Genomic DNA, 22,421 nt, shown 5'->3' with positions numbered 1-22,421 from the left:
CCTGAGAGGGCATAAATTCAAATTGAGGAAAGACAGATGTAGGATAGACGTGCGGAAATTTGCCTTTAGACAGCGGGTGGTTGGTTGGTGGAACAGACTTCCATCCCTTGTGGTGGAGGTTGATAGTCTAAATAAGTTTAAGGCTCAGCTGGACAGGTATTTTGAATGAACAGAGGGGTGAAGTGGAAGTGGTTTTTTTTTTTTTTTTTTTTTTGGCTGATGCTGCATAAGCTTGCTTTCTTGCATCAAATGCCTCTACTAATGCTAATGCTAATGCTAAGTTGCCAGAGCAGCCTGTCTGCATAGGGTGTTGTCAATGATATACAGGAATTTTGCTAGTAGGGGAAAAGGAGGTAATTAATTATCCCTTTGTATAAGGCAATGGTCAGGCCATGCCTTTAGTACTGCATACAGGTCTGGAGGCCTAATTTTAGGAAGGATGTAGAGTTTGCTTGAGCAAGTACAGAGAAAGGCAACAAGATTTGTGAGGAGAATGAAGGGGTCCTCTTACCAAGAAAGGCTTAAGTTATGCAAACTGCAGCATCTGGAGACTAAGCACCTGCAAGGTGATCTGATTGAGGTGTATAAGACCTTGAATGGGTTGAGCAGGCTCAATTCTGATGGGATTCTTCTGCTTGCTCTAATTACGAACCCGAGGGGGTATTAATTCAAATTGAGGAAAGACAGTTGTAGAAGAGATGTGCGGAAATTTGCCTTTAGTCAGCGGGTGGTTAATTGATGGAACAAACTTCCATCTGTCATTGTGGAAGTTGATAGATTAAATAAATTCAAGGAGGAACTGGACAAACTTGTAGAGGAATGGTTGTGATAAAAATTTTTTTTTTTTTTTTTACTGATGCAACAAACTCATACGCTTGCTTTCTTGCATCACACATCTACTACTATTACTACTACGTTAAGAACCAGATGTACAAATCCATCCCACTTGCAAACTGGTGATGACTTGAAAAGAAGAATTGCTGCAGTGATCAAGAGAATTACACCTGAAGTTATAGTGTCTGGAAAGAGGCTGATTAGCATGGGGATGTGTGCAGCTTGTTTGTTTGTTTGTTATTTGGTTTTTAGGAGCATTAGCAACTAAGGCCATATTGCTCTGGGTTATGCGGTGGTCATTCCCTGACCTTTCCACATCCTCCGTATTGGATGTGTGCAGCATTAATGCCAGAAATCATAAATGTTGAAATGTTGCTTCCCTTGCAAGTTTGTGCTAATCTTCTCCTTCCAATACAAATGTTTCCTATGCAAACATAATAAAAAGTCATAAGGCATCAAAAATATATTAAGCTAAATCTCACTTATTCTGTATATCAGCATATGCTCATATAAGGCAAACACAATACGTAAATTGAGAATGTCAGCAGAATGAGAAGCCAAGTAAGAAGTGAATACAAAGAAAGCCAGTAAAATATACTCAGCATATAATTTCAAGAAACCAATTTGTACAATTTGTATGTGTACAATTTTACATACATATGTGTGCGTACACACACACACACACACACACACACACACACACACACACACACACACACACACACACACACACACACACACACACACACACACACACACGTTAACTTAGTATTTAATCCATTCATAATTTTTTTTTACCTTGATTTGCTGAATAACGCATTTTTGCTGCTCTTGATTTTACTTCACCAGCAAGGTTTTTGGCCATGCATTCATAAACACCCTCGTCCAGATCCTGAGCTTCTGTTATCATCAATGTTCCATCACTTAAAACACTATATCTGCTTGCTTCTTCTGGAGTTATTTCGTTACTAAAAATGGAGTGGAATATCTACTTTCAAAGTTGTAAAAATTTTTACAAATTTTTTTTTATTATAAAGAAACAAATTTATATAAACACACTCATCAAGCACATCAAGTTCCAAGGCTAAACTACAAATGATAAACAATTATAATTAGTTCTTATAATTATTTTGCTAATATGAAATATAATGCAGTATAAAACAACAAACAAATAACAGAATTTTGATATTTCACTTTGTATTCGTAGGCACACTTCAATCTCTTTGTTCTTACAGTATAGATCTGATAGGATATTATGATGTGGTTACAAAGGAACTGGATGCAAAAAATAATTTTGATATCATATATTTGGATTTCAGGAAAGCTTTTGACACTGTTGCGCATGGAAGACTACTGTACAAATTGGAGCAGAATGGTATTAAGAGTAAGTTGCTACAATGGATAAAAGGATGGTTGAGTGGGAGAAGACAGATGGTGGTAATTAATGGGTGCTGCTCTTTGTGGACTAATGTTATTAGTGGAATCCCACAGGGTTCAGTGTTGGGTCCTCTGTTGTTTTGTATATTTATCAATGATATTGATGAAGGTATATCAGGCTTAGTGTCGAATTTTGCAGATGATACAAAGGTGGGCAGGGTTGTTAATGACAGTAATGGCAGTGTGCTACTGCAACAGGATCTAGATAATTTGGGCAGATGGGCTAAGAAGTGGCAACTGAAGTTTAACCTTGACAAATGCAAAGTACTGCATATGGGTACAAGTAACCCCAGAGAAACACACCAACTGTGTGGTACTACACCTAAGGTGGTAGAAAAAGAAAAAGACCTGGAAGTAAGTGTGCAATCAGATATGAAGTTTTCTGAGCAATGCAGACAGGCTGCCAGGGCAGGTCATGGGGTTTTGTCAATGATATATAGGAATTTTGCTAGCAGGAAAAAGGAGGTGATTGTCCCTCTGTATAAGGCAATGGTCAGGCCACACCTTGAGTACTGCGTACAGGTCTGGAGGCCTCATTTTAGGAAGGATGTAGATTTGCTTTAGCGTGTACGGAGAAGGGCAACAAGATTGGTGAGGGGAATGAAGGGATCCTCTTACCAAGAGAGGCTTAAGTTCTGCAAATTGCAGTGGCTGGAGACTAGGCACCTGCGCGGTGATCTGATTGAGGTATATAAGGCCTGGAATGGGTTGAGCACGCTGAATTCTGATGGGATCCTTCCACTTGTTCAGATTACGAACCTAAGGGAGCATAAATTCAAATTAAGAAAAGACAGATGTAGAATAGATGTGCGGAAATTTGCCTTTAGCCAGTGGGTGGTTAATTGCTGGAACAAACTTCCATCTGTCGTTGTGGAAGTTGATAGGTTGAATAAATTTAAGGAGGAACTGGACAGGCATTTGCAGGGAATGGTGCGATTTTTTTTTTTTTTTTTTTTGGCTGATGCTGCATAAGCTCATACACTTGCTTTCTTGCATCACATGCCACTACTACTAACTGACTGCATTGCACCTTTGCCTTTTTTGGGGGAGGGTGATGATTCTGCATGCTTCCACTGTTTTGACATTCCTTTAGTTTGGGGATCATAGTGATGGATCCAAGTTTCATCCATGGTGATTAGTTGTGGGGAAAAAACTCATTTTGCTTTACCTTGGCACACTGACAACATTTCATGGGCACATTGTCTTTTCCTTCTTCTGGTAAGCGGACAGTAGTCTGGGAACCCATCTAACAGACACTTGACTCTTATGAAACTGTTGATAGATGATGTTCTCCACAGACTCTACAATAAGTTTTGGCTCTCCAGCTAGTTCTTTGCTAATATGGCAATCTTCCAAGATTAATGCTACAATTTTTGCAACACTCTTCTGTTACAGCATTTGCTGGGTGTTCTGGGATTTCTTCATCATGCACTGAGGTTCTTCTACATTTGAATTATTTATGCCAATGTGCAACAACACTGTAACCTGGACAGTCTTCTCCATAAACAGCAATAATTTCTTTGTGGATTTTTTTGAATTTTTTTCCCTTGGAGAAAGAGGAACCGAATCACTGATCTGTATTCCACTTTATTATTATTATTATTAGCCACATGGTACAAGGAAGCCTGAGGCTTATGCTGCACCAGACAAAAAAAAAAAAAAAATTCCGGAGTTACCCTGAGAGAGAGAGAGAGAGAGAGAGAGAGAAGTAGAAAGGAACCACCAAGAAAGAGAAGAATGATGATATCCAGCTCAGGACCCTGGGTTTGCCAAGCCCATACTCACCAGATGTGAGCCCCCCAGGGTTAAAAAGAAAATTCGGGCTTGTCTGGGATATCGGACCTGGGAAGATTAGCTCTTGAGGAAGTTCCTAATAAATATAGGCAGATTGCCTCGTAGACCATGATTATGGAGGTCACGAAGAATGCCATAACGCCATGTAGTATCGTAACACTTCACTTCATTCAATGCTGCAAAGAAAAAACTGAACTGTTAGATTGAAACCAATATTTCTGAGGCCACTATAGAGATGTCAAAGTATCAAACAAAAAAAAAAAAAAAATTCAGCTTTCTATTGCAACTACTTCTGGGTGAATACAAATCTTTTTTGAACCCCCCCCCCCTATGTACAAGAATCAGTTTAGAATTGAGTACACAATTAATGCTTGTGTCTATTGCCATAAGAATACACGTCCCATTGTTAACTGAGTGCTGTTATAATATCAGCTGCTATAAAACAAGAAAATGTTGATCCTGTGATGTCAGCAGACAAAGGTCCAAGCTGATGCAAGAATTTAAATTTCAGTACAATTCCTTTAATACACATCTTATTAAAAAATAAATATACCATGTAATTGGAAAGATAAAATCTATAACAAAATCAAAAATTTAAAATAAGTGATCAAAAAGTACTAAAATTTACACTGAACCTAACCAACCTCATGGCAACCAGTTTGGTCAATGCCTTCACACACCGAAAAGACTAAAGTAATACAAACACATTGGCCAAAAAAATACGAACCTTTGTATTAAGACAATCACAGACATGCAAATAAATGGAAATAAATGCTAAGAAACCTGTGATGTGAGGTGATTACACATTGCCTTGTTGAGTATAAAGACTGCACAGGCTATTTGACTGCAGTAATCTGAATCCAGAATGGGGAAAAAATGCATGATCTGTCAGACTCTGAAAAAGGTCTTGTCATAGGTGCACATTTAGCAGGAGCCATGGTTCAAGAAATGAAAGACATAACTGATTTCTCAAAAACATCCATCTCAAAGGTTTTAATGATTGAAAAGCAAGCGGTTCTTCCAAAGGCGTAAATGTGTCAGAAAAATAATACTTCAAGAGTGAAGGCATTATACTCTAAGGAGAACTGTACAGAAAAATAGGATCCAGCAAATAGCATCCGAATTCAACGAGGCCCAGAACTGCCCTATTTCAACCTGTATCATGTGCAGGGAATTGAAAATATTTGGTATTGGCAGTTGCCTGTTTGGACACCACTTGTTTCAGAGAAAAACAAAAAAACCCACTTGCAGTAGTATTGAGAACGTCATAATTGATCAGTTGAACAATGGAAGAAAGTCATGTGGTCAGATGAATCACAATGCTCTGATGGTAGGCAGACAGTGGTGAGAACCTAACAAAGCAATGGATTTGCTTGCCTTATTAAGATAACCAAAGCATCTGGAGATGGTATCATGGTATAGAGAATATTTTGTTGGCTTGGGCTTGGTCTGTTGATACCGGTGGAAGGTTAAATGTCATCCAGGAAGCCAGATTTTGTATCAGATCTACTTCACTGCAAATGTTGCACTTTTATCCCAAAGGTGACAGCTACTTTATAGATGAAAATGTAACAGAGCATCATGCCACAGTTGTGCAACAATGGTTTGGAGAACACGACACAGATTTCCACTATCTTCCCAACTCTTTCTTCAACTTTGTTGTAGCTACGTGATATTTTGCTAGAAGAATGGTTACAATATCACCAAAACATACTAAAACATCTTACAGAATCCAATGCACCACGCTGCACTCTTGTTATTTGGAAAAAAAAGGCAGTCCAATTTGATACTGAATGAAGGTCTGTATTTTTCTGGCTGGTGTGTGCCTAATATAATACTAAGTAATTGCGAAGTATATTAGATTAATAATCTGATACCATGCAATTACATAAATTATATTACCAAATAATGTAATTAATAAAACAATCTATTTAATAAATAATCAGTGTCATTACCTATCCTACTGGATTGTGAATTTTTTTAAAATTTACAATCCAGAGTTCTTTAAAATCTGGCACTCAATATTAACAATTGCATTTGTCTTTATTAAGAATATATGCAAAAAAGATATTTGTTTTTATAACATGCTTGCAGGATTATCTTGCCCTTTAATTTGTTTTTGCCTCCAACAGGATTTAAATTGCATAGATAATACAATGGTCTGAATTCAGACAGTAGAACAAATATGCTTAGCAATAAGCTGCCTTGGTATTCTAATACTTTTAAACATGGTCTCTTCAACAGGTTAACATATTTGCGATGGTCCTTTATTTCACTAAAAAGGCCTCTGTGGTCAGGAAATCTATCCATAATTGATGCTGCCAACTCTGAACAATTATAACTTTATAAAAATAAATGAAATAAAATAAAATAAATAAGTAAAATCGACTGTATAGATTAAAATCATTAACCCCGTACTACTATAAAACTGAAGCTTTCAGCAGCATCTACTGCTTTCCTCAACATAAGTAGTGCTGCATCAACAATTCATTATAAAGCACTAAGCCTTCCCAGCAGACCCAGGATGTACTATGGTATCTGTGCATTCTCCGTTTCCCATATGTTAGCAATGGAAGGGGCACGGGGCTGTACGACCTTAAAATGTTCATCCCTGTCCAGGATAACGGTCTCAAACATTACATTAATCCTACAACCCTTATCCCTATTCAAACTAAGATCACCCAAGGAACAAATACTTAGGCTCTCCAGCCACTTCCGGTTCTAGAAACCCTCTACCTTATCTGTAATTACAGCTCCTTCGGTTGTTATACTATGCCCGGTTTCTCAAGCATGTTCCGCCATGGCCAACCCCAAGACATTAGCCAATCTAAGTGCCCTACTATGCTCTTCCAGTCTACTGCATAATCTGCACTTAGTCTCACCCACGTAACATCTCCCACAATCCAGGTACTGATTTTTATAGACAACCCCACTGTTGTCAGCTCCCACAGCAGGATCTTTAACCGCTGCCATCACTGTGCCCAGCTTCCAACACAGAAGTGGCACACAACGTAATTGGTACGACTGTAAAATGCGGTCATGAGATGTGGATACCCCTGGAATGTGATTGAAGGTTGTTGTGGACATGGTACTCGGAGGGAGGAGGGGTTACCTGGCTCCACCATGTACATTCCCTGAGTTACTATCCGGGCGTGTTGCAGCCAATAGCCTGCATTTTACGGTCGTACCAATTACGTTGTGTGCAGCTTCCAGGTCGGAAGCTGCGCACAGTGATGGCGGCGGTTAAAGATCCTGTTGTGGGAGTTGACAACAGTGGGGTTGTCTATAAAATTCAGTGCCTGGATTGTGGGGGATGTTATGTGGGTGAGACTAAGCGCAGATTACACAATAGACTGGGGAAGTATAGTAGGGCACTTAGATTGGCTAATGTCTTGGGGTCGGCGGTGGCGGAACATGCCTGGGAAACCGGGCATGGTATAACAACCAAAGGAGCTGTAATTACAGATAAGGTAGAGGGTTTCTGGAACTTGCTGGAGAGCCTAAGGATTTGTTCCTTGGGTGATCTTAGCTTGAATAGGGATAAGGGTTGTAAGATTAATGTAATGTTATCCTGGATAGGGATGAATGTTTTAAGGTCGTACAACCCTGTGCCACTTCCGGTGCTAACATATGGGAAATGGAGAATGTGCAGGTACCATAGTACACCCTGGGTCTGCTGGGAAGGCTTTATAATGCTTTATAATGAATTGTTGATGCAGCACTACTTATGTTGAGGAAGGCAGCAGATGCTGCTGAAAGCTTCAGTTTTATAGTAGTATGGGGTTAATGATTTTAATCTATACAGTCGATTTTACTTATTTATTTTTATAAAGTTATAAAAGAGTTGGTCAGAGTTGGCGGCATCAATTATGGAGAGTCCTTTATGTTTTAGCAATTAACCAGAGGGTGGTTAATTGCTGGAACAAACTTCCATCTGTTGTTGTGGAAGTTGATAGCTTAAATAAATTCAAGGGCAAACTGGACAAACTTTCAGAGGGAATGGATATATAAAATTGTTTTTTTTTTTTTTTTTTTGGCTGATGCTACATAAGCTCATAATGCTTGCTTTTTTGCATCACGTCTCCATTACTATTGCTATGTGCCTTGGGGCACTTCTGTGGGGTGCTTCTCTGGGACACCAGAACAAGTGGGCACTGCTTTTTAGTAAATGGAAGGGATTTCATCTGTGAAGAATCATCATTCCAAATAACACCGGAATCTGCTGTTTTTAGCATTCTAACACCAACAAATGCATTTGGATGAGATTCAGAATCTGCATCAATTTAATAGAATTCTATTCAGTATCAGATGACATATTATAAAGAGCTGATTCAATGCCATCAGGTCCCTAAGAAAAAAATAAAGAAAATAAGGCATAGAGAATTTTGAACATCAACAAATTTGAAGTACAAGGCCTTGGCCAGGCATATCTTTATTCTACAGTCTAAGCTTATAAGGTCACAAATGAAAATATCTTGGCAGCCCAGAAGTAGTTTGCATCTGATAAACATGTATGAGTTACTTTTAAATTTAAAACTTAATGAAATGAATCTCACCTGTTTAATTCCCACTAAGCACATGAATGCAAATATCTAGAGAATGTGAAATGTGTAACTGGTTTAGTGGCATCATCTTTGATAATTTCACAACAGGATTACCAAAAAAAAAAAAAAAAAAAAAAAACCTCAGATTTTAAAAACTCATATACTGTATTGCATTCAGTAGCTATGAGGTTCAATTTGTAAAGCAGTTCTTTATAAGACGAAGGGTCGCGTGCACAAGGAGAATGGTTAAATTGTCAACTTGAAATTGACAGCAGTGGCTATCCCAAATTTGTAGAACTGTTTTAATTGAAGGGTGGGTGGTGAGCCTAAACCTTTCCAGGGACCAACATCTGGTGGCAATCTGTTCTTCCTTCAAGTAATGCCCAAAAATCTGAAACTTGCTTTCATTTATATTTAAAGGTTAAGCCATTTCAATAAATAACTTACTTGTTGTGCAACCATACAATGTCTGGCTCAGGATCACCTTCAGCTTTACATGTAAAATAGGCAGTTCCACCAAAAGATACAACTACATCATTTGGCTCTTCAGTTAATAGTGGCCTCTCTACATGTTTCACAGAAAAATAAAGAAAAAAATAAAAAAGTTACCAAATAATTAGAAATTTCTATATTATTACTATACTGCTCTAATTTGCTATTTTTCAGAAAAATGGAGTAAAATTTTTCAACATGGAGGCAGACCTATTTCACAATATAATCCTCCACCCTAATAGAAAGTTAAAAAAAAAATAATTTCCAAACCTCAGTTAAAGATAAACCTAAAGACAGCCTGAAATGTTGAGAATATTGTACAAAGACTATCTACATCACCAAAGCACAATATGGTTCAAACTGTGATCAAAAACTGTACAGTATTCGCAATTGAACTGACATTTTTAAATGTCATTAAAAGCATATTAGAGTTGATTCCGGTTATTTGGGACACATCGGGACTAGTGCATTTTGACTCAATTAAGCAGCAGCCCCAATTATGCAAAGTTTCACGTAAATGGTTAAAAATACAGTGGACCCCTGCTTTACAATTTGTTCACTGTACAATCAAATCACGTTATGATGGACTCACCATAGTAAAGTACCATTCATTATACGATGTATAGTAAGTGGCGGTCAATTGTGATCACGTTTGTGAATTGAATTAAATTCAATTAAACAGCGATTCTAATTAGTAAAAATAGGAGGAATATTATCCACAGGCTATAAAAGTAAAGATATATTAGGCACAAATTTACCCTTTATTACCTTATCAATTAAAACAAATTAAATGATACGTGAAAATCGGAAGAATATATGTGATAATCGGAATAATTAATATGTACTGTAATATGTACATACTAACTAGTTGACATTTCTGTTCACTGACATATGTGGGTGGGAGTTAAAATTTAAAACAGTAAAAAGATAAGCAATCAATAACAAAGAACACGGCACACACGAATTGCAAGGTTTTTTTTTTTTTTTTTTGGGTAGTTGTTGGTGCATCGGCTTCTGTGGCTATAATGCACCTCCCAAGGTTTTTACGGTACTTTTATCCAAGCCCGAGGCGGGATTCAAACCCACGACCAGGCAGGCACTTTACCCACCCAGCTAGCCCGAATTGCAAATAACACAATACGTGTTATTGTGTTATTTGCAATATGGAGTAACAAGTTATGAAGCTTTAAAAACAGGAATGAAGAGAATATTTTGAAAATTAATTTTTTTATATGATTGAAGATTATGGAAGTGTGAACACATTTCACTATAATAACCCACAGAATTCCAGCTGTTGGTATTATCGCAAATTCAATAAGATAGAGTTTACTACCTGTTTATGATAGGTTGCACTAACAGAAAAGCCCAATAAACAGGTGACTGCTAATTGTTTTATGGTTGTGACCTCCAGAAATCTGACCACACCACGAGGTACAGTTGGAGACAATCGTAGGGTAATCTCCAGTGCTGCGGTCTCCTGCCCCGATTAAATGGCATGTTGTCCCAATTAAGCAAAGTAAACTGGCTATTTTCTCGATTGGGTTCTGTTCTTTAAGATTTGTCCCAAATAAATGGCTGCCTCGATTAACCGGTGGCCCAAATAACTGGAATCCACTGTATATATTCCAATAACCTTGAAAGCTCTCCCTGTATGATTTGTACGTATATTATAATGGTGATAGCATTAGAGGTCAAATTACAATCAAAATGCAGAGGCAATTTACTTTCATCCTTCCATCCCCTTTATTAATGATTAGTTTCTCTTCTTTATACAGTAAACCTCAAAGCACATAAGATGAGTTCATACACATTCAGAGTGCTAATATGCATCCAATTCTTGATGGCATGGCAATGATGCAGAGGCTGTGTGGCAGTATTCTAATCAATATAAGTAGCCTGTATACATTTCATATTGTGCAATGTCAACTAAAAGAGAGGAGGAACTATCAGTCATGACCATCTGGATAGATTAAGTAACAGAGACAATCTTAAACAGTACTCAATGGTGTAAATATGAGCACATACCAATATTAGCACTAGCATTGACAGAGCCATATGATGCAAGAAAGCAAGCTTATACAGCATCAGCCAAAAAAAAAAAAAAAAAAACGCACTTCCCATTTCACCCATCCATTTGATCCAAAAGTTTGCCCAGGTCTTCCCTGAATTTATTTAAGCTATCAACTTTCACAATAACAAATGGAAGTTTGTTCTAGAAATCAACTACCCGCTGGTTAAAGGCAAATTTCCGCATATCTATTCTACAACTATCCTCCCTCAATTTAAGTTTCTGCCCACTCCGTTTCGTAATCTGAGCAAGAGGAAGAATCTCATCACCATTGAGCCTGCTCAAACCATTCAAAGCCTTATACAACTCAATCAGATCACCTTGCAGATGCCTAGTCTCCAGATGCTGCAATTTGCAGAACTTAAGCCTTTCTTGGTAAGAGCATCCCTTTGTTCCATTCGCCAATTTCGTTGCCCTTCTCTGTACTCGTTCCAGCATCTCTACGTCCTTCCTAAAATGAGGTTTCCAGACCTGTATAGAATACTCAAGGTGTGGCCTGACCATTGCCTTATACAAAGGGATAATCACCAATTCCTTAATCCTGCTGGCAAAATTCTTGTATTTCACTGAAAAGATCTCATGACCTGCTTTGGCAGCCTGTCTGCACTTCTCAGAAAACCTCATATATAACTGCGCAATTACCCACAGATCTTTTTCATTCTTCACTACCCTGAATGCAGTACCACACAGTTGATACATTACTCTGGGGTTACTGTTACCCACATGCTGTACTTCACATCTGTGAATGTTAAACTTCAGTTTTCACCTCTCAACCCATCTGCTCAACTTTGAGATCCTGTTGCAGTAGCATACTGTCATTTAATCAACATTACTGTAGACCAACCCTGCCAACCTCTTTATCATCTGCAAACTTCGACATTAAGCCTGATATACCTTCATCAATATCACTGATAAATACACAAAACAATGGACCCAACACTGAACCCTGTGGGACTCCACTAATCCACGAAGAGCAGTGTCTATTGATTACCACTCTGTTTTCTCCCATGCAACCATCCTTTTATCCATTGTAGCAACTTGCCCTTAATGCCATACTGCTCCAATTTGTACAGTACCAAATGAGTTGTATTCAAAAGCTTTCATTCAAAAGCTTTCCTGAAATCCAAGTATATGATATCAAAATTATATTTTGCATCCAGTTCCTTTGTGACCACATCATAGTATCCAATCAAGTTGATTAGACAAGACTTCCCCTTAACAAACTCATGCTGTGTCTGAATTATTATTGTAGTCTTGTCAAGATGATCCTGCAAAGCTTCTTTAACCAGTGAGTCCATTATTTTCCTGGAGGAAAAGTTAAACTAACAGGTCTGTAATTACTCATGTCACACTTTGAATTGGGGGTACATGTGCTCATCTCGAGTCAGTGGGGACCTCCCCTGAGTCCAAGGATATGCTCATAATTATTGCTAAGGGTTTGCTTACTTCCTTTGCTGTCTCCTTTAATATAACTGTATAAATCCCATCCACCCTAGGTGACTTTATTATGTTTAATTTCAACAAGTTATCAGCAGATATATAAACACAACAATATGTCACCATATACTGGGGTGTCCCAGTCTTACATGACAGAGCTTCAACAAAAATCATTTGTAGCCCTATCAGGCAAAGAATAAAAAGTGTAGGCTTTGCTAACTGAATCTTCCATAAAATTATCAAACTGCTACGGGTAGAAATTTGGCAATGGTCAGGCCACACCTTGAGTACTGTGTACAGGTCTGGAGGCCTCATTTTAGGAAGGATGTAAAGTTGCTAGAACGAGTACAGAGAAGGGCAACAAGATTGGCGAGAGGAACAAAGGGGTGCACTTACCAAGAAAAGCTTAAGTTCTGCAAGTTGCAGCATCTAAAGACTAGGCACCTGTGAGGTGATCTGATCGAAGTGTATAAGGTATTGATTGGTTTCAGCAGGCTAAATGCTGACAGAATACTTCCGCTTGCTCAGATTAAGAACCTGAGGGGGCATAGATTCAAATTGAGGAAAGGCAGTTGTAGAACAGATGTGTGGAAGTTTGCCTTTAGCCAGCGGGTAGTTGATTGCTGGAACAGACTTCTATATTTAACCCCGGGGGCTCACATCTGGTGAGTATGGGCTTGGCACACCCAGGGCCCTGAGCTGGATATCTTCATTCTTCCCTTTCTTGGTGATTCCCTTCTACTTTTGACTCTCTCTCTCTCTCTCAGGGCTACTCGGGAACTTTTTTTTTTCCTGGTGCAGCATAAGCCTCAGGCTTCCTTGCATCATATGGATAATAATAATAATAATAATAATAATAATATTATTGTGGAAGTTGACAGCTTAAATAAATTTAAGCCTGAACTAGACAAACATTTGGAGTGACTGGATCTGATGAATGGGAAAGCTTTTTTTTTGGCTGTTGCTGCATAAGCTTGCTTTCTTGTAGTAGTAGTAGTGGCATGTGATACATGCCACTACTACTACTTCTTGTAGTAGTAGTAGTGGCATGTGTTGGTGACCCTATTGTCAGGGAAACGGGAAACATGCTTTGTAAAAAGGATAGGTGGAATAGGACCAGGGTATGTCTGCCAGGGGCAAAAGTTGATGACGTTGTAGAGCGGATATCATCTTTTAAGGGCACAAAAGGTGATATAGTTGTACACGTTGGCACTAATGACATTAAGAGTAGGAGACCGGCGGAATTACTTGACAAGTACAGGTCACTGATGAAAAAAAGCCGTGAATTAGGGTTGAAATTGAAAGTGTCTGCAATTCTGCCCAGACACGATAGGAGGGAGTATATGATGAGAGCCCTGTCAATCAATTCGGCCCTGGAAAGATTGTGCAGGGCTCAAGGGGTAGAATTTTTTTCAGCCTGGTCTGTACTTGTTAACAGGAGAGACTGCTTCTACAGGGATGGGATACACTTAAATAGAAAGGGTGCAAGAATGTTTGCTGATGCTATCGAGGCAATGTTAGGTGGGTCGGAAAACTGCTAGATTGGGGGGATACAAGGACTAATAGATTAACAGTAGCCACTGGCAGAGGTGAAAGTGATTCTTGCACTGCTTCTATTGGAATGAGCCGCAGCCTGGAAAATAAGATGCAGGATATTTCAGAGACTGCTGGGAATCATTGGGGTACAAGTAAACACATGGGTTGTGTTAGGGTAGCTAAGAAAAAGAACAGGTGCATGTATACTTGTGTGTACACCAATGCTAGGAGTTTAGTAAATAAATTTGATGAATTTGAGGTATTGCTCAAAACATCAAAGGCAGATATTGTGGGGATTTCAGAGACGTGGTGTCACACAGATATAAGAAATGCAGAACTGGAATTTGGGGAGTACAATGTCTACAGAAAGGATAGACAGGATAGGAAGGGAGGAGGGGTTATGCTATTAGTTAAAAAACACATAAAATCCAAGGAAGTGAAGCCAATGGACATCGCTGGACAGTGCAGTGTCGAGTCAGTTTGGTGTGACATAAGCATTGGGAGATCAAAATTGAGAGTAGGAGTGTGCTATAGGCCTAATGACTCTGATGAGTATAATAAGAAACTGTTCGGAGAAATAGAGTGGGCCAGTAAATCAGAGAGTCTTATAATGGGGGATTTTAATTTCCCAGATATTGACTGGAATTTGGGGGCTGGTCACTCACACAGTAGCAAGGCTTTTGTGGATTTATTGGATGATTGTTTTCTACATCAGCATGTTCGGGAGGCAACTAGAGGGAGTAATACTCTTGATTTGATTATCAGTAGTGATTCTTCATGCATTAAGAATCTGCAGATAAATGAACCACTTGGTGGCAGTGATCACAGTGTGCTGAAGTGGGAGTTACTCAAAGAGGTAACTACCATTAGGGGTAAAGGGAAGGGGTATTGCTTTCGTAAAGGCGACTACAATGGACTGAGACAGTATTTAAATTCTATACAGTGGGATCAACTGATGATATTGCCAACAGCAAATTCAAAATGGGAAGCATTCAAAGAACTTATCGTGGAAGCTACTAGGCTTTACATACCAACTAAGAAATATTGTTCAAGGTTTAGGCCTAAATGGTTGTCAGATGAACTAATGAGGCATATGGCAGAGAAGAAAAATGCATGGGATACATACAAATTAACACGTGACACGGACGCCTATGATAGATACAAGTTGATCTGTAACCAAGTTACAAAGGAGGTTAGGCAGGCGAAGGCAGATTACGAGAGATCCTTGGCAAGGGATGCGAAGAAAAACAGCAAAGAGTTCTTTACTTATGTAAACTCTAGAAGGAAGGGGATGAATCAGATTGGTCCACTTGAGATCGATGGGTCAACTGTTGATGACCCTGCTCGGGTAGCTAACAAACTAAATGAATATTTTGCATCGACATTCACACATGAGGAGTTATTCAGCAAGGGGAATGCCAGAGGTGTATTCAACTCTAGCAGTAAGCTAGAGAATCTTGTAATAACTGAGAGCAAAGTGGAGGAGAAATTGTTGAAGATAAACACAAGAAAGGCACCTGGGGTGGATGGGATCTATCCAGTTATATTAAAGGAGGCAGCAAAGGAGGTAAGCAAACCCTTAGCCATAATTATGAGAGCTTCCTTGGAATCAGGCGAGGTACCCATTGACTGGAGATGTGCAAATGTGACCCCAATTCACAAAGGGGGATCAAAGGCTGACACAAGTAATTATAGACCTGTGAGTTTAACTTCTGTTCCCGGAAAATTAATGGAGGCACTGGTGAAAGAAGCACTGCAGGATCATCTAGACAAGACTTCAGTTATAGCTAGGACACAGCATGGTTTTGTTAAGGGGAAGTCTTGCCTGACCAATTTGATTGGATACTATGATGCAGTCACAAAAGAACTGGATGCAGGGAATAACTTTGATATTATATACTTGGATCTTAGAAAGGCTTTTGATACTGTTGCACATGGAAGACTGCTGCACAAATTGGAGCAGTGTGGCATTGGAGGCAAGTTGCTGCTATGGATAAAGGGGTGGTTGAGGGGGAGAAGACAGAGAGTGGTAATCAATGGACACTGCTCATCGTGGACTAATGTTATTAGTGGAGTCCCTCAGGGTTCAGTATTGGGGCCTTTATTGTTTTCTGTATTTATAAATGATATTGATGATGGTATATCAGGCTTAATGTCCAAGTTTGCAGACGATACGAAGGTTGGCAGGGTTGTCAAGGACACTACTGACACTATGCTGCTGCAACAGGATTTGGAAAGGTTGAGCAGATGGGCTTCGAGGTGGCAAATGAAGTTTAACATTGACAAATGTAAAGTACTACATATGGGAAACAGCAACCCCAGAGCAACGTATCAACTCTGTGGTACTACACTGACAGTGGTAGAGAATGAAAGGGACCTGGGGGTGGTGGTGCAGGCAGATATGAAGTTCTCTGAGCAGTGCAGACGAGCTGCAAGAGTAGCTCATGGTGTATTGTCAATGATATATAGGAATTTTTCTAGCAGGGATAAGGAGGTGATTATTCCCTTGTATAAGGCAATGGTCAGGCCACACCTAGAGTACTGTATACAGGCCTGGAGGCCTCATTTCAGGAAGGATGTAGAGCTGCTGGAACGAGTACAGAGAAGGGCAACTAGATTGGTGAATGGGACAAAGGGGTTCTCTTACGAAGAAAGGCTTAAGTTTTGCAAATTACAGTGTCTGGAAACTAGGCACCAGCGGGGTGATCTGATAGAGGTGTACAAAGCCTTGAATGGTTTGAGCATGCTCAATGCTGATGGGATTCTTCCTCTAGCTCAGAAAAATCACCTGAGAGGGCATAAATTCAAATTGAGGAAAGACAGATGTAGGATAGATGTGCGGAAATTTGCCTTTAGCCAGCGGGTGGTTGGTGGGTGGAACAGACTTCCATCCCTTGTCGTGGAAGTTGATAGCCTAAATAAGTTTAAGGCTCAGCTGGACAGGTATTTCGAACGAACAGAGGGGTGAAGTGGAAGTGGTTATTTTGATTTATTTATGTTACTTTTTTTTTTTTTTTTTTTTGGCTGATGCTGCATAAGCTTGCTTTCTTGCATCAAATGCCTCTACTAATGCTAATGCTAAGAAAGCAAATGTATGAGCTTATGCAGCATCAGCCAAAAAAAAAAAAAAAAAAATCACACCATTCCCTCCAAATGCCTGTCCAGTTCCTCCTTAAATTTATTCAACCTATCAACTTCCACACAACGACAGATGGAAGTTTGTTCCAGCAATTAACCACCCACTGGCTAAAGGCAAATTTCTGCACATCTATTCTACATCTGTCTTTTCTTAATTTGAATTTATGCTCCCTTAGGTTCGTAATCTGAACAAGTGGAAGGATCCCATCAGAATTCAGCGTGCTCAACCCATTCCAGGCCTTATATACCTCAATCAGATCACCGTGTAGGTGCCTAGTCTCCAGCCACTGCAATTTGCAGAACTTAAGCCTCTCTTGGTAAGAGGATCCCTTCATTCCCCTCACCAATCTTGTTGCCCTTCTCCGTACATGCTCAAGTAAATCTACATCCTTCCTAAAATGAGGCCTCCAGACCTGTACGCAGTACTCAAGGCGTGGCCTGACCATTGCCTTATACAGAGGGATAATAACCTCCTTTTCCCTGCTAGCAAAATTCCTATATATCATTGACAAAACCCCATGACCTGCCCTGGCAGCCTGTCTGCATTGCTCAGAAAACTTCATATCTGCCTGCACAATTACTCCCAGGTCTTTTTCATTTTCTACCACCTTAAGTGTAGTACCACACAGTTGGTACTCTCTGGGGTTACTTCTACCCATATGCAGTACTTTGCATTTGTCAAGGCTAAACTTCAGTTGCCACTTCTTAGCCCATCTGCCCAAATTATCTAGATCCTGTTGCAGTAGCACACTGCCATTACTGTCATTAACAACCCTGCCAACCTTTGTATCATCTGCAAACTTTGACATTAAGCCTGATATACCTTCATCAATATCATTGATAAATATACAAAACAACAGTGGACCTAACACCGAACCCTGTGGGACTCCACTAATAACATTAGTCCAAGAAGAGCAGCACCCATTGATTACCACCCTCTGTCTTCTCGCACTTAACCATCCTTTTATCCATTGTAGCAACTTACCCTTAATACCATTCTGCTCCAATTTGTACAATAGTCTTCCGTGCGCAAGTGTCAAAAGCTTTCCTGAAATCCAAATATATGATATCAAATATATCATATGCCTCTGCTAATGTTAATTTTTTTAAACTGTATAGCATCACCCAAACAGGTCAATCAACTATACATTTAAAAATCTAAAAGACACTGCCAGAGCTATTACTGGCTTCTCATCACTAGCAGGTGGTCTCTGTTCACAAACATATGCCAAACTGTGAATAATGTATTTTGTCTGAATGAACAGCCAAGTGGTGTATGGAAGTAAAACTTCCTTTTAAACACAAAAACCATTATGTGGGACTGTAACCCCTATAACCCATAGAAATTAACTGTACTCTGCTGTACAGTGCTGTAGAAGACAGAGGGTGGTTACAAATGAACACCATGGTTCTTAGATTAATTTAATTAACACTAAACCTGAAGGACTTCACTAATAGCAATTTACCGGTAGGTAAATTGCTATCAATTTACCTACCGGTAAATTGCTATTAGTGAAGTTTTAGTTCAGTTTTAGCGTTAGGCCATTACTGTTTTTCAATATTTATTAACAATATTAATGTAGGCATCAAACTTAATCTCTAAGTCTGCAGATAATACAATGGTTGGCAGAGTAGCAAGGTTATTTGGGTGAAGGGTTGGTGCTGGGTGCTCTCTTTTTGTTTTTAGCTAGTCTGTCAGTGCAGACGGGCAAAGTCTGTCAGTGCAGACGGACTGCAAGAGTAGCTCATGGTGTATTGTCAATGATATATAGGAATTTTTCTAGCAGGGATAAGGAGGTGATTATTCCCTTGTATAAGGCAATGGTCAGGCCACACCTTGAGTACTGTATACACGTCTGGAGGCCTCATTTTAAGAAGGATGTAGAGCTGCTGGAACGAGTACAGAGAAGGGCAACAAGATTAGTGAATGGAACAAAGGGGTGCTCTTGCGAAGAAAGGCTTAAGTTTTGCAAATTACAGTGTCTGGAGACTAGGCACCAGCAAGGTGATCTGATAGAGGTGTATAAGGCCTTGAATGGTTCGAGCATGCTCAATGCTGATGGGATTCTTCCTCTCGCTCAGAATAATCACCTGAGAGGGCATAAATTCAAATTGAGGAAAGACAGATGTAGGATAGACGTGTGGAAATTTGCCTTTAGCCAGCGGGTGGTTGGTTGGTGGAACAGACTTCCATCCCTTGTCGTGGAAGTTGATAGCCTAAATAAGTTTAAGGCTCAGCTGGACAGGTATTTTGAACGAACAGAGGGGTGAAGTGGAAGTGGTTTTTTTTTTTTTTTTTGGCTGATGCTGCATAAGCTTGCTTTCTTGCATCAAATGCCTCTACTAATGCTAATGCTAATCTATTGCAAGGGAATTAGGGTCTTGCTGTTTCAACAGTGAATACTATTTTAAGGGACAGTGCACATATAAAAGAACACGTTAAAGGATCAACACATTTATGATCAACAGTGATCACAAAACAGCATTCAGATGCTATATCGAAGATGGAAAAGCTATTAATAATATGGATGAAAAATCAGATTCAGAAGTGAGTGCTCCTGAGTCCAATAGTCATTCAAGCAAAAGCAAGAAATATTTATGAAGATATTAAGGATAAGTATGGTGAACCCCAAGCCAAGTTCGTGGAAAGCAATGGGTGGTTCAATAGGTTCAAGCATCAACGCTGGTTTCCAAAACATTAAAGTATGTGGTGAAGTTGGCAGTGCTGATTCTGCAGCAGCAGCAGATAAATTTTGTGATGTGTTGGAAAAAATTATTGATGAAGGTGGCTATTCAATGCAGCAAATTTTTAACTCTGATGAGACTGCTTTGTATTGGAAAAAAATGCCAGATTGAACATACACTGCCAAAGAGGAAAAGACAAAGCCAGGTTTCAAGGCTTCAAAAGATAGGGCCACACTCTTGCTTGGGGCTAATGCAGCGGGAGATTATAGATTAATACCACTGCTTGTGTACCATTCTGGAAACCCTCGTGCGTTTAAGGGCATCAATTAAGCCGCCCTACCCATGCATTTCTGATCGAACTAGAGAGCATGGATAACAATATCTCTCTTTGAGGATTGGTTTAAATGCTGCTTCATTCCTGAGGTTGAAAAATATTGTAAAGACAATGACGTTCCTCTCAAGATTTTGCTTCTATTAGATAATGTTCCTGGACATCCTACGCATCTAGATGATTTCAATTCGAACATGAGTCTTATTTCTACAGCCAAACACTAGTTCACTCATCAACCTATGAATCATGGTGTTATTTCGAATTTAAAAGCATACCATTTACGCACAACATTTGTTCAAGCAATGTCTGCAGTAGACGGTGAGAAAAATTTTACGTTAAGAGACTTTTGGAAATCTTACAATATTTACCATGACATCTTAAACATTAATAAGGCCTGGGTGGAAATTACTAAAAGTTGTTTAAATGGCACATGAAGAAAATATGCCCATGCCACGTAAAAGGCTTCAAAGGGTTTGAAAAAGGCGAATCATATGAAGAGGTTACAGATAAGATTGCAAAGGTTGCAGAGCTACTTCTGTTAGAGGTTGTTGCCAAAGATGTGGAGGAGTTAACAGAGGAAGAAGAGAAGGAATTATCTAACGAAGAACTTAGTGACTTGCAGGAAGCGATAATGAAAGAAGAAAATGCTGACGAAGCTCAAGATGAACCAAATGAGGCACCAAGATGCTTCATCACCAGAGAGATGGCAATGGCAAGGTTTGAGAAGATGGATACTGACAGCGAACAATTCTTAAAAGTTAAGAGGGGTGAATGATATGCTTGCTTGCTACAAAGAAATCTATGGTGAAAATAAAAAAGCCACTGTCCAGTCATCCATTAATATGTTCTTTCATAAGGTTGAACAGCCAGCCACTTCTAAATCTCCTCAGCCTCTGCAGCAGCATACTTATCAGCTGAAGATGTTGATTTTGGTAACAATGCTCGAGAGGTAAAACTTACTGACATTACGCCTGTCTCCTCTCTTTTTTTTAATTTTATAATTTTGAAATTTTTTAAATTGCACGCTTTTGTAATTTTTCCTGAGCATGAGATAAAACATTGAATAAATACAATAAATAATTCTATTCACATGTTTGTTGAACATTTCTTTTTTGATTCAATCAATTCAACGAGCAAAGTTGCAAGTGCTGCACAAGCATGGGGGAAATTCCGACTTGCGTAAAATCATCCGACATATGTAGAGTTCCACAGAACACAACCCTTACATTAATTGGGGAGTGGCTGTATATAATTTATCTTGTTCTTGTAGAAACACTATTCTTTACCCCTTCCCACATTTGTATCATCAGGAAATTTTGGCATCAAGCTTGCATGCAGTGGCACTAAGGCATGATGATAGTCATTGCAGCTGTAGGGGTTTTGTAGCTGAAGATTTTAAGTCCATTTTATATAAATGTCCAGAAATCCCCCATATCGTCAAAATGATATACAAATACTGGGAAGAGATTTAAAGAATAGTGCTTCAACAAGACATAAATGAATTATGCAGTTAGTCTGAAATATGGCAGTTAAATTTAGAAATATAAGAGCAACAGTAATCTCAAATTATCTTATTACTTGGAAAACAAGATGCTTAGGCCAAACATAAAAAAAAAAAAAAAAAAAGACTTAAGATAATATGGTGCAATTTGACATGAAGTTCCCTCAAAAGCACAGAGAGAACAGTTTCGTGTAAATCTATTATTTACAAGAAAAGTTGCTACAGGAAACAAAGAGGTGATTATTCCCCTTATTTGAAGCTTCACTTAGGCCATATTGTGACTATCATGCAGGTTTTGAACCATTCTGGGAAGAATACAGACCTGTTGAAAAAGGATACAGTGAAAAGCAACAAAGTTTATTATTGACATAAGCATTTCAACACAGAGAAAATTTTCAGTTTTGTGGGTTGCAGAGTCTCAAGGATCAGACATAGCAACCCCAGAGCAACGTATCAACTCTGTGGTACTACACTGACAGTGGTAGAGAATGAAAGGGACCTGGGGGTGGTGGTGCAGGCAGATATGAAGTTCTCTGAGCAGTGCAGACGAGCTGCAAGAGTAGCTCATGGTGTATTGTCAATGATATATAGGAATTTTTCTAGCAGGGATAAGGAGGTGATTAT

General features: G+C 39.1%; 1 protein-coding gene across 3 annotated transcripts in view; it reads right to left on the bottom strand.

The window, feature by feature from the left end:
- The window catches only part of Pxn (Peroxidasin), a 247,354-nt gene that overhangs the window by 100,537 nt on the left and 124,396 nt on the right, over positions 1–22,421 (bottom strand). For all 3 annotated transcript variants that reach the window (XM_090371255.1, XM_090371256.1, XM_090371257.1), the window contains 2 exons: positions 9,057–9,174; positions 1,633–1,802 (listed from right to left, as the gene is read on the bottom strand). In XM_090371255.1, the coding sequence (XP_090227381.1) occupies positions 1,633–1,802; positions 9,057–9,174 (288 nt within the window). The remainder of the gene's footprint in view (positions 1–1,632; positions 1,803–9,056; positions 9,175–22,421) is intronic.

This window comes from Mastigoproctus giganteus, chromosome 4 (genome assembly GCF_048544385.1).
Source record: "Mastigoproctus giganteus isolate SK-2022 chromosome 4, ASM4854438v1, whole genome shotgun sequence".
Classification (NCBI taxonomy): domain Eukaryota; kingdom Metazoa; phylum Arthropoda; class Arachnida; order Uropygi; family Thelyphonidae; genus Mastigoproctus; species Mastigoproctus giganteus.
The sequence above is the reverse complement of the archived record's forward strand: the minus strand, read 5'-3'. Positions and strand labels throughout refer to the sequence as shown.